The following is a 17,891-nucleotide window of genomic DNA, read 5'->3' as shown; positions in this document are numbered from 1 at the left end:
TCCAAATAGTAATACTTATCCTCTAAACCCGAAGTCTGTGTGTGGTGGAGGGATGGGGGCAGGGTTGTAGTTATTTATCTTATTAACATTTCCATCTTAGCGTTGTGGCCATGCTCTGCCTCAAGCACAGCCAAGGGCGAGTCTGTTTTGGTTTAGTCTTACTTGTTCATTTTGATCATTTAAAGATGTAAGAATCAATGGTTACACCAAATCACCTCAGGCGCATCGAGGAGCAGCCAGCAACAATAAAACTAATTAGGTCTCCCTCTCAGCATTAAGGGAGATAAACACTGTTCTGAAAAGAAGTTGATCCTGCTCTAACAATTTACTTATTACGAGAAAAACCATTAAGGATAAAATACTATTATGCCTCCTCTAGATATGAAAAAAAATATATATAACATTTATTTAATCCAGGCTTGTTTTCAGATCCTTGCTTACACTGATTTCAGAAGATTGTGATCAGGGACTTTATAGCTATAAATTTTGGATTATTAATTGCTCTGTCTGTAAGGGTAAGGAAGCAGAGTCAACACATTAACTGTGTATATGACAGTAAACATCTTATGTGCAAAGCATGTTTAAAAAAGATCAAATTCAACAGGAATATGCTTTACATGTTTTAATGTGTTGAAAAAAAGGTACATAACAAAATAATGCCCAGATTTCTCATTGAAAGGCAATCAAAATCAAATTATTACAAATATTACCATAAGTGGGTTATCATCACCTATTATAAAGGAATAGGATGAATGCAGTCACAGGTGATGGTGTGTGCTATGAAGGACAGATGGGAGAGATTGTTTGATTGTTGTTGGAATTACAATATCTTAATCTTTTTCCATATATGTCACCTACTAAAATGGTTGATGAAGAAATAACCTCCTCATCCTTGGAAATTAATTGTTTCATTGAAATCCTTACAGATTTATATTTTTTCAAACCAAAATAAACCCCCAATATATTGCTTTTAAATGTTTAGGAAAGAAGTGAAAACCGTACGAAATAAAGGCCTGGCAGAAATATCTATCCGGCCCATTGTTCTCTACCCATTGCTAAAATGGAGACCTCCACAACTGGCTCCAGTAATTAGTCATCAGACCTTGTGGGAAACAAGCACAAAGACTTTCCAATGAACCCTGATGCAGTCGTTGCAGTTTTGATGGCTGCTGTGACAAGAAACAGAAGGGGAAAAAGGAGAGAATGAGCCTCTGAAAGCACATCCTGCAGTTCCTCCGCTGCAAACATTGCTCGGATCAGCCAGTGCATCCAAAGGCTAATTGCATCACTTTAACTGTGTCATTGACTGCACAGCGGGTCTGAACTTAACAGGACACCAAGGGAAGAAGAACTGTATCTTAAGTTTCAAAATATTAAAAGTTTTGTTCTCAACAAATGAAAACACTGGTAATGATGAAATATGTGTAAAACCATATGGTATGATACTTAAAGGTGCAGGAATACTAAACTGAGCCTTATCTCACAATTTGTTGCCACATATGTGCCTGACAATCTATCTGCTCGATAAACAACAGTAAAACTTTTATTTTCTGTTTAAAGATGGACTCTTTGTACTTAAATATACAACACTCAGATAAAAAAAAGGTATGCCAATAAACATTGCTTTTTATTTGACTCTTCAGCTTGTGACATTTGATTCCTGTTTGATTCCTTTGTTGCGTTTGCTTCATTATCAGCCACTTAAGCTGCATGAATGTGTCTCCTGAAGCTGAATGTTTCTGGTAAATGAGAGAGCTGTAGCCTAAAATACAGTCAGCAGCAGCAGGTTGGCACATATATAACAATGTGCTTTTCTGAAATGTTTTTATGTCCCTGAGAAGAAAACAGGAGGACAGCTTTGTTGACAAGCAATATAAAAATACTGAACAACCTTAGTGGATGGCTTTTTTAGCAGAGGTCTACAATCAAAAGCTCCAGACCAGTTCATCTTTCTATTTCCATTTCATCCTCCACATAAATATAACTTTTTTCACTCATATATGGGTGTATATAATCCATAAAACCTAATATAGCCTAACAGTTTATTGCTAGCTGTCAGCTATTTATGTAAATGAAGGATGACAACTATCATCAGTCATTGCCCAGATTCCAAGCATTATATAATTAAATCTTTGGACAAAAAAAATGTCTTTGTCGTTTTTCTTATACAATTGCAAAGCCTGTTTTTATTTTTACAAGCTGCTCAATCACCAGTGCCAACCTCATTTTGCCACTCTTGTGGATCAAACTTTATGTTTCAGAAGGTCAACGCTCAAGTTCACAAAATGGTAGTTTACAAGGAGTGGAGAGAATAATGTGGCCAAATCGTGGTGCGGACCTCATCTCCGTGTCAACTTCGTGCCACAGTGAACACAACTGCAACTTATTTTTTTATGCGTCCTATGTTGGCATACCAGTATCCTGTGCATGGTCTTCTAATTGCTTGGTTAACCTTCTTAAAATCAAGGCTGCATCTTGCATCAAACTGTATAAAGCATTTCGATTATGTGTATTGGTGCATGGGTGGGTGGATGTGTGTGTGTGTGTGTGTGTGTGGAGTAGTTGGGTACGTGCAAAATTGCCATCTAGAAGTGCAAAGCTGTTAGAATAGTGAGAAGGGGGTGTGCTCCGGTGGCGCTTTGGTTAGCGCGCAGAACCCATGTACGGAGGCCTTAGTCCTCGACGTGGCTGACCAAAGTTCAACTCTTACCTGCGGTCCTTTGCCACATGTCTCTCTCCCTCTCTCCTACCCCCTTTCCTGTCAGCCCACTGTACAAAAAATGAGCCACTAGTGCTGTAAAAACCTCGCCAAAAAAAGATAGTGAGAAGGGAAGAAACAATGCCAAAGAGCAGCAATGGGCACAATGCCTCAGTTCCAAAAACATAAGATTTAATGCCAAGAAACAGATAAGCCAATTTTACTAAATCATTGATCTACAGAGTTAATAGGACATGTTCCCAAGCCAGACGTGAACTGAAACACGGTTGATATCAGAGTTCCTGTGGCAAATGGCTCCGTTTCATACCAAAAAATGAAAAATTAATTCCCTCTATCCTGGTCCTGAAGGCCCACTTTCATTTCTGCCTTTAGATGAGTCTTTGTTCCAGCACATCTGATTAAAATTATTACAGTCACTCTTTAGCATGCCATGAAGCGTTGCATGAACCTGTTAGTCACACATTTATGTAGGCCAGGTGAGTGCCAGCGTGGAGAACACTTTTATTAAAAAATAATGATTCCAAATTTTTTTTCCATTGTGTAGTTTATATTTAGTTTGTACAGCTGTGTTGAGATGAGATGTGTTGCATTTCATGAAAAGATGCTGTAAAGAATCAAGCGAATTGCAATTATCACATATCATTGATGTATGTTTTAATAATTTTAAGTATTTTTGTAAACTAATCAGACAGGCGTAAATTTTGGCTCTTGCTGTTTTTCGGTTAAAATTACGGGCACTAAATTGGGTGGGGGGCTAAAGAAATGTATGTTACCATAATAATTTGCCTGTTTGATATTTTAGAAGCACTTGAAAATATGAACTAAAAGACCACAGCTGGAAAATAAAGTCAGATAAGAACACAATTTGATCAGCTTTTGCTTCACAGCTTGTTTATCCAGGACAAATTTTCATTGCTGTGCTATTCTTGTGTGTGCTTTGCAAAGGTACTCATATTTCTTTCCACAGGTAAAAAAACACATTAAAATCTTTTAGTTGCTTTTTTTGTTTATGTGGTGAGGCTTTATGTTGACCTGGTGACCTTTAAAGCCCAACCTTTGGCTCCCCACAACCACTATTGAGCATTTTGTCTCATGGATAAACCTTACATGAACAAATACACTCTCACAAACACCTACAGGTGCTTGGATTCAGGTGCTTACAGATTCACTTCTATATGGAAAACCCCTATTATTATCTTCAACTGTCACTTTATACATTCTGTATTAAATAATACTGTGTATTCTTCAGTGAAGGTATCAAGGTGTTGGTTGTTTGTACCTGTAATGCTTTCATCGCTTGGTTTTGCTGTTCTTTTTATATATCTCCTTGCAGGTGAAGAACCAGACTGAGGACGTTGTATCACTCTCCCTTTCTCTCTCACCTTTTCTCCCTTTTGGCATTTTGTCTCATCTGTTTCTCTACTTTTTTTTCCTCTTCTACCTTCCGTTTCAGTGTCCATTTAGCATTAAATAGTCCCTGCATAAAATCTGATAAAGCTTCTTGCAAAAAAAATAAATAAATAAGAGGCTGCTGGTATATCACAAATGTATTAGTTACTTCATCAAGGATCAACTTTTAGTCTTGGAGAGTCCTGCATAATGCGTGAAATACAAAACCTCCTCCTTAATTCAGCTCTTGTTACATTTCTAAATTTCCACAGACCAGCATGCTCAAGTCAGAGGATTTTCTTTATAAAGGTTTACATAATCTGAAAACAGCCAACCAGACACTAAAAGCTGACTAAGCATGTTTGTTTTAAGACCAGAACAAGACTATGAAGACAAACTGGTTGTGTGAACGTAAACTGGTTTTATGAGGAAACTGAAGCATGGCAGCATTGTCTTTGGTTTGCCACCTGTGCTGAAGCTTTGCACCTGAGAGATCCTGTCTGAGCGTTGCTCTGTGATTCAAATTGAGCTGGATCACGAAGAAACTCCAAAACAAACCAAACAATGTGATATTTCTGCTGAGATCGGAGGACTTATGGATTTGGCGACGGTAAGGGTTTTAAGTTTGTTACTGTGGATTACAAGACAGTTTGTAAAAAGATGCTTGCCTGTCTTGCTGTGTTAACACCACATATTAAAAACAATCCTACCGCTTGTCGCAGTGTGAAAGGTAGAAATACATGAAAAAAATCACCTTTATTACAGTAGGCGGCTTGATCTCTACTCATCGGCTGTTTTTTGTTTGTATTTTTTGTCACACCACGTCTGACTGCCAAGTCCATTACGAAGATCAATTTACCATTTTCAGGATCACAACAGATATAAACAAACTTTCTCATATATGATAAGCTGCCCAGCTGGTCGCGTTGGACCACTCAATAGATCATCAGTCTCTCATTTAGGAATTTAACCGTAAATAAGGTAGGAAATGCAACTTTAGTTTCACTGACACTGTTGAAAATAAGAAACTGCTACTGTATCTTGACTGAGCCTGGTTACCTCACTGATTCTACTAAGATTTTAATTAAGCCGTGTTACTTCATTATCTCCTCAACCTGACTGCCAAACATTAGCTTATCAGTGTGACAGCACACAGCTGTGGAGGACCTGATTAACTCGGATCTTCAAGAGGCTTCTGAGTGGGCTGCCAACTCTCAGGTGGTTGATCGTGTGATTCGGCCCCTTCATTTTCCCAGACAACGCTCCCATTCTTTAAATTAATCAGTGGGTAGGTAGACAATACAGGAGAAGCATTTTTATGTTTCCTTACAAAAGGTATGTTAGCAACATTTTTGAAAAGAGTTCTTTGTCAAAAAAAAAAAAAAAAAAAAGAAGCAATTGCAGTGTTGTTTAAACTACTTTAAATGATGCAAAGATCATGTATTTCGGTTAAACCCTGAGGCAACATAATTTAAAAAGTGGAGCAGTGGAATTTAGACTCTTCCATTTATAATGAAAGCTGTGAAAATGTGCAATTTCAAACAATCAGATATTGCCATAAAACATTCAACAAATGATCTTAAACAGTTTGCTTTCTTAGTGGTTGAAATAAGTACTGACTATTTTGTGTGTGACAGTCCCTTTTTTTTTTAAAGAAGTGCTTTTTGGTTCTGGTCCTCGCGACCCACCGTCCAGCATGTTTTAGCTGCCTCTCTGCTCCAGCACAGCTGATTCAAATGATTGCAGCACATCTCAGCAGGTCATCAAGTGCTGTAGAATCACCCATTCAATCACCTTAGGTGTGTGACAGCAGGGAACTACCTAAAACATTGAGCCCTGAGGAGCAGTATTGACAAACCGCCTTAAACCTTTAAAAACAGCACCAAGGAATACGCTGTCTTGAAACAGACGTTAAGCTCTGATTCTTTTTGAAGTGAACTGAAATTTTGTTTCCAATTTTTGATGGATTTAGTACACTGTGGCAGCTGCTTAGGCATGTAGATGGAAATTAAATCACTTTCTTTTTTTCCCCAAGTACTTGGAAACATGACCGATTTAATTTAAAAAATTCTACCCTTCTTGATGGAAATTTAAGTTGTATTTACTGGACCAAAACTTCAACGATAAGCCACAGCTCTCACAAACAGGAATGAAAATAATAATAATAATAATAATAAATGATATAGGTGGATATTTACATTCTAGTCAAGTCTCAAGATTATCATCCAGGATAACAAATAAAAAGCTGTAATGCTTAGTGAGCTTTTAAGGGACCAGTACAGGGTGACATATTTACAAATCTAATAATATTCATTTGTGGAATAAAACAGTAAATATATATATATATATATATATATATATATATATATATATATATATATATATATATATATATATATATATATTCAAATTTACATGATTATAAGAGTTTTGTATTGTGTCCTGATTGATTGTGGCTTTAATCCAGAATGGGATCAGTTGTGACCTCAAAAAATTTGTTTTAAATAGTATATGGAAAAAAATTATATTGTTGCAAGTAAAATTATTTTAAATTTGCAAATAGTTGGACAAAGGCCATCTAGGTTGATGATGTTCTGATGTATGAGTCAATTAACTGCACTTCTTTACAAAGAGATTATAAAATTACATTAAATCAGTTTTGTATAAACTATGTAATCTACTGTAAATAAATAACATAGGTTTGTCAAAACCAGTATGGCGACCAACGGCTTCATCAACATAATGAAGCAAGAACAGTTTTTCTTTTTCAGATACTGTGGTACACTTTATTACATTCTTCCCAATTTGAATATAACTTTGAGCTGTTATGCAGTAGAAACTGTCAAATCTCTGTTGATTTTATGTGTTATCTTTTTCTGTTTCTTTTACTCTTTTGTTTTCCAACCAATCAGAAAGAAATTGATAAAATTATATCTTGAGGGACATCCCGATCCACAGTACCTAAAATCTGGTCCTCAGGATCCACTGCCATGTATGTTTTAGACATTTCCATCTTGCCACCCATGACATTTAAGTTAATGGCTCATTAACAGGCTTCTGCAGAATTGATGGTGCGCTGAGAATCTGTTGCATTTGAATTGGCTGGGACGGAGCAGGCATGCATGTATATGCAGGATAGTTCTGCCGTGGTAGGTGGTTCCTTTTAGTCGCTTAAAAAGTGTCACATGTCACATACCTTTCGACAGTAACCACACCCACTTTGAATTTCACACAATAGTTGTCAGACACAGCAGGGAAAAAAAAGTTCTGTCTGCAGGATGTGCTGAGAAACAGCTGCAAAAACTGCCAAGCCAGGGCTGTGAAAAGAGCGGGCCTGTGCGTACCGTGATGAGATTGTATTTTTGAATAAAACAGTTTATTACTACAACACTGGACACAAGTGTTTCTATGTAACTATATATATCACCAGAATGTTACAAAGAAACCTGTGGAAATGTGGCTTTTCGCATGATATTGATCTCTTTGTAGTTGCGTTTATCAGAATAGGTGTGGTATTGTTCCACAGGGTTTGTCTAAATTATTACTATTGCAATACAGTTTATGGCAAAATTCTACAAAAATAAAAACAATATACATTTCAATTATTGAATATAAATCAGTATTTGCTTGAACCAATCTTTAAAAGAATATTCTCCTTCACCACAGGTGTTTGTTTCTGGCATAATTCACACTGTTACCGTAAAAGGTTACATCTTTAATTTTCGTCCACATTTTAAATAAAGTACTAATTTTATTTTAAGTGTGATCCTGGTAGAAAAAGTATTGTTAAAGCTATTACAATTTTTTTTTATTTGACCTTTTAATACCGAGTGACTTGCTTTTAAATAAAACCTCCGTGGTTCTGAGGCTATAGTTCATGCCTGATTTGTCAGATTTTCTCGTTTTACTGATGCTTTTGTCTTAATACTGACTGCTGTAGAGTTGTATGTCTAGGAAAGATGACATTTAAGTAGCTGTATTTTCAGTTGACTGACAACCACATAATCTGACTTGCAGCTGCTGTAAATCATGAGGAAACCAGTTCTGAAAAGACCTCTGTTTGTGCTCCTGGGCATTTGTTTCCTGTGGTGTCTGAGCCTGCCCTATATTATTCTGGTATGTATCTTTATCCATTTTATCTTCACTTCCTTTTACGTGGTGGGGAGGGTACAATCCATTACAGCTCAGAGCTACTTGTAAATGCACTAAATGAAGAGGCGGTGTTATTATCAAAGTTGATTTCAAAGTCAGTGAGGAGCTCTTAGAACACATTAAAATGAACCAGACCATTGAGAATAAAACCAGCTTCACCGAAGTAGTTAAAAACCCAGGTTCAGCTAAAAATGTATCGTCTAATAGCTGAATGCGGGGTTAATAATATTTCAGCTATGGTTCAGAGAAACTTAGCCTTTCTTATGCAGAAAGTATGTTTTATCCATGCAGCCTTGCAAAAGTGTTGCTACATGTTTGCCTTCTGCATATCTTGTCAGATGAGAACCACAAAGTTCATTGTATTTTGTTCGAACTTTATGTGCTAGACTTGGACAACAATTGTAAATTGGAAGAAAAAGAATACAAAGTGAATAAAAACCAAAAAAAAAATAAAAAATTAAAGTGTGGTGTGCATATACAGTAAATCGGTTTTAAGCAGTTGTTAAACATACTTTTCATTAAGCACACATTCCTGTATCAAGGGTATAGTGGATGCTTTTTCTGAAAATGTAGGAAAGAAACACCCAAGTCCCTTTTTGAATACCTGCGCATCACAGTCCCTCTCTGTTCTCACTGACAGGTGGGAGCCTGCTGGAAAATAAACGGCTCTAGGTGCTCAGCTAGCTAATCACACATTTTACCATCCGTTCCTCCGAAAGTGTGGGAATTGTAGGAATTTGCCACAAGAAATGTAGGCAATGGTATGTTCAACTATAAAGGGTAAAACGTCCACAGAGAGTCAGCGCAGCTCACGGTATGCGCAGAGTACGCCTGAGTATGTGGGAGCCTTTAGGCTGCCCGCATCTGGAGTACGCGCTAGCAACAATAAACATAGTAAGTTAAGTCAATATAAAAGTTACGTTTATTTGGCCTTATGTTAGAAACAGCGCAGTGTAGTCCAGCTACTCTGTCTTCCCAGCAGAGAAGGATAGAAAGCTGTGTATGTGGAGGGGATGAGTGATTTTATACACTTGGGAAGAATATTCAATGCACCTTATGGTCCACAAAAAAGGTAATCTGTCTGATGTTTCACTCAGCATATTGAGTTACTGAAATGAGTGAACTTTTCAATAATATTCTAATTCATTGAATACGACTATATTCTCTGCCATATTACCTTGATTCACTAAATAAAAGCAGGCACAAACCCTTACTTTCAGAAGTCAGTTAATCAGCAAATGTAGATCTCCCCTTTTTGATTCAATCTCATTAGAAATCCAGATGTTCTGTGAAAAAAAAAGGCTTGTTAGATAACATCAGTGAGCAAACAGCTTCATGGAGATCAAGGAGCACAGCAGACAGGTCTGGGAGAAGGTTGAGGAGAAGTTTAATGACATCTGAAAGATTCCAGCAAAACTGCACCAAGACATGGCCATACAGCCTTAACTTCAGACTTCTTACCCTCAGTATATAAATAGTTCCACACAACAGTAACATTGTTGAGTGAAGATTTAAAACTCAGTGTTTTTACTTTCAGTTTATATTAACTAAAGAACAACTGTGTGGTTTTTCAGACTAAAGTTGACCAGAGGAGCGCCAGTGTGACTGCTGACAGCAGACTAAGACAGAACAGGAAAGTGTGGCTGGAAACAAGCAAGTCCCAAGGTGAGAAAAGAGCAACACGATAATGAGAAGGGTCAGGCTGGAAAAGACGAGCACAAATAAGGGTGTTAACCAGTGGTGCCAACACCAGATGCTCTTCCTTGTGGAAATAAATAATCAAAACAAGTAAAAGATTTTCTCCCCTGGCAACTACAGAGCAGGGGAGAGGAGCACCTTGACCCCGGGCAGTTTCCAGGCACTCAGCACTTACTTGCATTACTTTGAAGTTCTCCCAATTCAACAGAGGAGGTCACATGAATGGAGGCTGATTAAGCATAGTTGAGTGCTTATTGTGAAGTGGATCCATTTGCATCAAGTGTATCTCACTTTTCTACGGACAGAAACAGAATCGACAGCTATTCAGGAGAAAAAAGGAGGGAGTAACAAACCTGAAGTTTTGTTTATGACTGAACAATAATCCTGGGCCGTGTGACGTTATGTCATTATTCTGGTTCATGAGAGCAGTTGTTTGCATTCATAAGGTTGCTTACATATTTTATTTACCCGTGTGCTTATGCCTCATTGAGATCTAAGATCTCATTTACAAGACACCCTTTTAAAGCACCCAGCAACAGTTTGCAGTGGAACACACCTCTGTTTGTACATTTAAACATCACCATTAGTTTTTCTTTAACTTGCAACCCAAAAAAGGTTATAAAATGAAACAACTGGACTTCTGCTCTGAAGCTGAAGACATTAGAAGTCCAGTTGTTTTATTTTTTAACCTTTTTTGGATTGATCATGACTGAGAATCTTCACAAACATGTTTAATTTGCAGCCTTTCTTTTTGAATGTCTTTTATTATCATATCTGTTTCATTCTAGATGTGATGGAGATGTTTGGCAAGTTTGTGGACGATCTGCTGAACGTCGTTGAATCAGACGATAATGGTAAGAAAATTGTTTCAGAACAAAATGTTTTTCCTGGAAATCTCATGAAACCATATTTAACATTCAACTGTTGTCGGCTAAAAATGTGTGACACATATTCTTGACTCATCGTGGGCTCAGCATGCAACAGGCAGCCAGTGAGACATCAATCATTGGTTTGCCATCTGTCTTTTTGACTTAATGATGATGGATTTCTCTGTAAGGGGCCTGCATGAACAACCATATGAGGTTGGTTCACAAGTGGCAGACTACCCATGCAATGCATTTCAATGTATTGTAGCTCATTTATAGAAGCATTAAAACTACTCAATCAAATGGGTTTCGTTTGACCGCGCATTCTCTAAAGGAGAGTGAAACATCAGAAGGAAGAGACAGTCCACTCAGAACTGCTGAAAAGGCTTAAATGATCCCTCGATTATTTGTTTTCATCCGAGACTCAAAACTTTCGAAAAATGTCTTGCTTGAAAAATATTTTCATTTTTATGAAGGTTTCTATTTGTACTTTGGCTGCTTTTTGTGCAAATTTTCAGTGCCATCTATCAATGCCAAGCCATTTCAGAATGGTATTTTATTTGTTAAGCTACAGAATTAAGACTCTAATTCAAGCAAAAAAAAGGTCCATATGGTGAACCCCTGTTATGCCAACTCACAGAAAACTTGGCCCAGAACTAATTTTAAAATGTACATTTAGGCAGCACCATCTATTAGCATGTATTTGAGCTGCCCCATAGCTTGACAAAGTCAGCTAAAGATAACAAGATGGTGCCGAAACCCGGGATCGAGTGGCATGCCGTTTGAATATGCAATACATTGATATTCAATAAATTTAAATAGGTTTGTCAGATTAAAAGTACTTTTTGAAAATAACCTTTAAGCGGTTGTTAAAGATTTCTGTATTAAGGGTATAGTTGATAATTTTTCTGAAAATGTAGGCAAGAAACGCCTAAGTCCCTTTTTGAATAACAAGACCCTCCGACCTGCTCTTTCAGGCATTAAAAGGGTCCAAATCGTGAACCCCTGTTCTGCCAACTCATAGGAAACTTGGCCCTGAACTAGTTTTAAAATGGACATTTAGACAGCACCATCTATTAGCATGTATTTGAGCTTCTCCCACAGTTTGACAAAGTCGGCTAAAGGATGCAGCATCTCACAGATTTGATTGAATCCACAAAATGCTTTGTCTTCAGTTAGCCTCAGAGATATTTCCTACCTGAACACTGTTCGACTTTTGCATGAAGAGCCATTCAGAAATGTCAGCTCATTCTGAAGGCGTTCAAAGCCGAACGATGACCCTCTCTCTTTCAGTCTCGTCAGTGCTACGTTTTAAAGGCTACAAAGAGGAAATAAAAGCTGCTGAGGAGAAAATGGAAGCAGAGAAAGCGAAAGGTCAGATGAAGGATGAGATGATAAAGGAGCTACGTGCCGATAAAGCCCAACTGCGGCAAGAAGTGACCCGCTTGGAGGAGCTCCTGAAGCTGCAGCTGAAGAAAGAGGAACAAGTAAAAGCTGGTAAGGTTGAATTCAAGACTAAATGTGAGAACAGTTTTAAGTTAGGTTCAACACACCTAAACAAGAAACAAAGTGTAAATTAAGAAATATATATGAGCATCAGGCTGTGATTTAAATTATCAAATTATCACAGCATCACAGAAAATCTGTTTCTGACAAACATTTTTGAAGAATGGAGATTTGGGTCGGATAAAAGTAACTGCCCGTTTTTTTTTTCTTTCAAGCATTTTTTCAATAACAGGAAAGGGGTAAAAAATGTGATACTGGTATATTGTGTTTGTGAGCACTTTGTGCCTTTTTGTGAGCCTTAATGAGCATGTAGTTGACTATTACCCCTGGTAATATTTAGAAGATGGGTGTGATCAATTTGCTGACCTTCCTGGTTCTTTCAGTTTGATACTTGCTTGATTAGTATTTGGACTTCCACGATTCTCAGAGCCTTGCAAGTTTTCATCCTACTTGAACTTTTTAAAAATTTGGTTACACTGCAACCACAAACTATGGTGCATTTCATTGGGGTTTAATGTGATAAACCAACATCCGGCTTAAACCGCAGCCAACTCACAAACTTAAATTGTTGATTTATTGATTACTTTTATTTGACAGGGACAGATAAACAATAAGACTGACAAACTGTGTAAAACAGCAGTCCCATCTCAGTACCATGGTGCGTGGCCATTTTTCTTGGTGAAAGATCTAAATCTCAGTCAGACTGGATGGTGAGTGTCTGCCTGCCACAGATTCTCTTGAATTTATATCTGCAAAAAAAAAGATTTTTGGCCACCTGCATTGAAGGGAAAATGTAATGAAACAGAAATTGTCATTTTTAGGACTTAAAATATTAATTTACATTCCAACCATTTCAAACCTGGCTTTAAAGAGTGTTGTGTATTTAAAAGTTATTTGACCACGATACAACGCCTTGAAAAAGTATTAATTACCTTTTTTAAACATTTTTTTTTTTACAATACAACCACACATAAACTGCATTTCTATACAGTTTATGTGACATAGAGACACAAACATATAGCATAATTGTGTGGTGGAAGGTAAATGTTAGATGTTTTTTAATTTTACTTGCAAATACAAATCTGAATGGTGGTGTATGCATTTGCATTCAATCCACTATAGCCCTGAATAAAATCCTGCATAATCACAATCTTTCAGAAATCGCCTACATAGAAGACAGAGTTCATCTGTGAGTAATTTAATCCTACCATAAATAAATATATTCCTATTGTGTTTTACATGCGCGTAATGCAGCATTTGCTCACTCACAAATGGCTGGACTGGACACAAACATTAGAAAACCTTATTCAGGCACAGCTGACAGTGAGCCATATCACGCATATTAGTTAGTTACCATATAAATAATATGAAGTCATATTCTATAAATGCATTCCGATGAGGCTCATTTGTCCGATTTTAAAAGTACCTCTTTAAATTTAAAAACCATTAAGCAGGTATTTAACTTCATTTTAATTATGCAAACATGACTAGTCTGATGTAATTTTCTAATCTTAAATGGTGCGCTTTCATTAGCTATAAATGGAAAATCGTCATGATTATTAGAAACCTAGGCTTTAAAGTAAGGGTGTCAAACATACAGCCCGCGGGACAATTTAGTCCGGCCCTGTGGCTAAATGCATTATCATTATTAAAAAAAAATAAATAAATAAATTTCCCCAGTGTCCTGTCTGGCAATGTGGCAATAAGAATTGTTGTCTTAATGCCAAAAAGAGCTCATCAGATTTGACTTTCACAAGTGGCGCAGTACTGCTTTTGCCATAGTGCTCCGCTTGATTTATGAATGTGAAAAACATGTACTTCGTTTAATTAAAAATAAGCAGTTCCTATATTGTCCACGTGGGGCGCTGTGTTTTAATTAGCAGATTAAGCTTTAGGTGTGGAAAAATTTAAACCATTTCTTAATTTTTATCTGTTTGTTGTATTTTGACATGTAGGACAGTGTTTTTAAGTTCCAAAAAATGAGAATAAATGTTTTTCAACATTGTAGAATCACTGTGATCAGTTCTTATGCATAATGCACAAGTAAATGTTTAACTGAGTAAGAGTATTCTTGAAATTGCACATACTTTTCTTAAAAACGCTGAAGTTATTCATAATATATTGTGTAAAAGTGAAATTAATTTAATATAAAAATCAACAAGTCCACATTTTTTAGTTCTATTTAATCTTGCAATGAGTTAACTCGTGTGGCCCTCTTGAGATCAGATAAAGCTGTATGCGGCCCCTCAACCAAAACGAGTTTGACACCCCTGCTTTAAAACATCTGTCTGTTTGTAATTAACCTATATAATGTGTTTCACTTAGAGAACTGAGTTACTGAAATAATTTCTACTGAATAATAATTTAATTAATTGACTATGAATATAGATAAAACAGCTCATAAAGAAATAAATGGTTATTTGTGGTTTATTTCGCCCCCTTTCCACCATCCATTTCTTACAGACTTCATATAAAGCTAATAAAGATGTTGCTGTTTGTTTTTCTTAGAGGATGAAATCCCAGAAGATAAAAATTGCCCACTGCCAGCTTTGGATGGATTTCCTCAGTGTAAGGAGAAAATCAAGGTAACAAAGTTAAGTCCTTGTAAAGGCAGTTTTAGGATTGCTCTCTGTTTTCCAGGTCCTGCAATGATGCGTCGACAGATTGATTTAAATCTGTGAAACATGACGCAAAAAGAGTCAGAAGAAAATCAGCAGCATTTATTTTGGTTCTTTTATGCTACAGAGCCTTGACATCAAATTGCTTTAAGTTTTATCTTTACGTCAAGATGCAATATTTACTCTGTTACACAACTGAAAAGTTCAAAGGCCTTAGCTCCTCCTTTAAAGTAAAAGTCAAATGTTTTTATTTTATTTTACTGATACTTTATCTACTCTGCAGACCCGGAACCAGAACCAAACGCAGAGAAGCAGCATTTAGTTTTTATTTTCCACTTATCTGGAACAAACTCCCAGAAAACTATAAAAGTGCTGAAACCCTGAGTTCTTTTGAATCAAAGTTAAAAACGTATTTGTTCAGGGCTGCCTTTAAATGTTAATGTTGAAGTTTGTAGTCCAACTTGTCTATCCTGGTCTGCTGCTACTATTCCACTGCAATGTGCGTTCCTCTGTAATGTTTTCCCTTTGTCTCTGCAATGCTTTTTTTGTTAAAGTACAGCACTTTGAATCTTCTTATTGCTGAAAAGTGCTTTATAAGTAAACTTGCCTTTCCTTTGGAGGTTACTGTACACTAACCATGTACTTATGTTTGTTTTTTCGTACTCTGTGGATTTCTGTGGCGACAGTGGATGAAGGACATGTGGAAGACAGACCCCTGCTACAGCAGTTATGGTGTGAATGGATCCCTGTGCTCCTTCCTCATCTACCTCAGCGAGGTACCTAGGGGCTTTTAAACATGCATAAATCCAGGAGACAAGATTGTATCCTTGATGAATTAATATCCATGCACGGACACTGGTCAGTGGTGTGGGAGATTCTGCTTCGTTTGATGAAATAAAAGCATAAATCTCTTTTTGCTCATGCATTATGATGATTCTTGCAATATTGCTCTTTGAGGTAATCCTCATTTGCATTAAATAAACTCATCTCATGAAAATTTAAAGTAATTTTGTGTTTCTTCTCTTTTTGTCGTGTTAAGATAGAGTCCTGGTGTCCCGTTCTTTCAGGCCGCGTCGTCCCTTCGGTCAAATCAGAAACCAAACAGGTAGAGCCAAACGCCAACAAACACATTATGGATGTTGTATTTGTGACGTGTTAACGGTTTTACAGATTTTACCAATCAAAGATTTGCTCTATAATTCTGAGTCCTATTGTCTTTATGTCATTGGAGTAGACCAAATTTTCCTTTTTCACAATTTTATTTAAATTTTTAACCAGTTAAAAATTGCATTTGGGTTTATGAAAACAATGTAAAATATCCCACATGGTCTAAAAAGATGCAGCTTTCATTGCAAAATGCCAAAAAACCTTCACATTTTGAATATGATGTGTTCAGTGGTAACATTGACATTTGGGAGAATTTGTACTTGTCCGTTTGTGTTGCAGAGTAACAGATGGGTGGGACACTGAAGGCGACTGAAATGATGGTTAAATTAACAGCTCTCTTGTTTCTTCACAGCCAGGATTGGAGCATGCAGCGGTATCCAGACATCTTCAAGGTCTACACCAGGATCTGCATAATAAGACTGAATTTCGTTGGATCCAACAGAGAATAAAGAGTATGGAGGAGATCTGGGTGGAGGCAGGAAGTTCTCTTTCATCCAAATACAACCTCGCAGAGCGGACAGCTAAACAGGTAAAAAAGAGTTGCTTATTAGAGCTGTTAGTAGTTTTTTTTTAGCTGTTACCTCTATAGTGGTCTAACATTCTTAAACTTTTGTGCTAACATTCTTTTACTTCATACAGTTAAAGTAAAAAGTTTATATACACTCATAATAGGCATTAATGTAAGCTTTTTTTATTTTAGTTATCATCCCAAAAACTTATTGCAATAAATATAAAAGGATATAAAAATAAAAAGTTGGTGCATGCATGAGTTTGAATGTACACCCCAGCTTATATTTGGTTGATGTCTCTTTTTTAAGCCGTTATCAATCTTCTGGTACATTTCTGTCTGGATATTTGACCTTTCGGATGGGCGGAAATCTTCAAGTTAGTTTTAATTAGTTGGTTTTCTGACTTTTAAACATAATCCACACATTTTCAGAAAGGCTGATGCCAAAGCTTTAGGAAGGTCATTCTAGAAGCTTAATGTCAGCCATTCACTGGATAATCATTGGATCACTGCCCTGCTGCAGAACCCATTTAGGTCAAGGTTTTAACCGCCTACACGTTGATTAGTGGTGGAGTTAAACTGTGGAGGTACAGCTCCCACATTATTTCAAGTACTGTGTGCTGTGCACCAGCCTATCTGTCACAGTATCAGGCTTCAGCCACAAAATCTTGAGAGTTGGTGCAGTACCTTAGGTCTAAACTGGGAATTGATCACATGGTCATTAAAAGTTCATTTTTACAACATTCATCCCTATGATGTAGAAATCTAAACTTCCCATAGGAACTATGGTCTATAGTAAATCCATTAGCCATGAACAGATTAGTTCAGTCTCAAAACCTGCAGCATAACGTCTTTGAGTTGTTGTTTTTTTCAAAACCGTAAAATCTGTAGGGGCCGTGTACAATTAAAACATAAATGTTACCGTTTGATGCATTATACCAGAGTTAGCGAATGGCTAACTTGCATCTGCAGTCCCTTTTTGGCAGGGCAAAATTCATATTCATTGAAATTAGAGCTCACTTTTTATTCATTCATATCTTCTTTTGGATATATAAAAACTGCTTTGCCAGAGAATATAAGAATAAACCAGCAAACTATTTTAATCTGTTCTGTTTCAATTTTCCTTTTATGTTGTGTGCATTGGTCAGATGAAGTAATAATGAAAATATTTAACATATCCACTGTGACTAACAAATCAAACTTGTTAAATGTCCATATATGAAACCAAATCTAATGAAATTGTCACTTTCACTTGCTTAGCTGTTTTA

At 36.8% G+C, this 17,891-nt stretch overlaps 1 protein-coding gene across 1 annotated transcript; it reads left to right on the top strand.

Annotated features, from left to right (window-relative positions):
- Positions 1-4,545: 4,545 nt before the first annotated feature.
- LOC105923172 (alpha-1,6-mannosylglycoprotein 6-beta-N-acetylglucosaminyltransferase A) lies at positions 4,546-16,644 on the top strand (the record flags this gene model as incomplete). Its single annotated transcript, XM_036133607.1, has 9 exons — positions 4,546-4,718; positions 8,126-8,224; positions 9,835-9,925; positions 10,747-10,812; positions 12,118-12,321; positions 14,839-14,915; positions 15,635-15,724; positions 15,988-16,053; positions 16,468-16,644. Coding segments are annotated over exons 2-9 (858 nt in total), but the record flags the coding sequence as incomplete, so codon positions are not given.
- Between the last annotated feature and the right edge of the window lie 1,247 nt (positions 16,645-17,891).

The sequence above is a fragment of the Fundulus heteroclitus genome, unplaced genomic scaffold (assembly GCF_011125445.2).
Source record: "Fundulus heteroclitus isolate FHET01 unplaced genomic scaffold, MU-UCD_Fhet_4.1 scaffold_648, whole genome shotgun sequence".
Taxonomy (NCBI): Eukaryota; Metazoa; Chordata; class Actinopteri; order Cyprinodontiformes; family Fundulidae; genus Fundulus; species Fundulus heteroclitus.
This window is presented reverse-complemented; position numbering and strand designations above follow the sequence as displayed.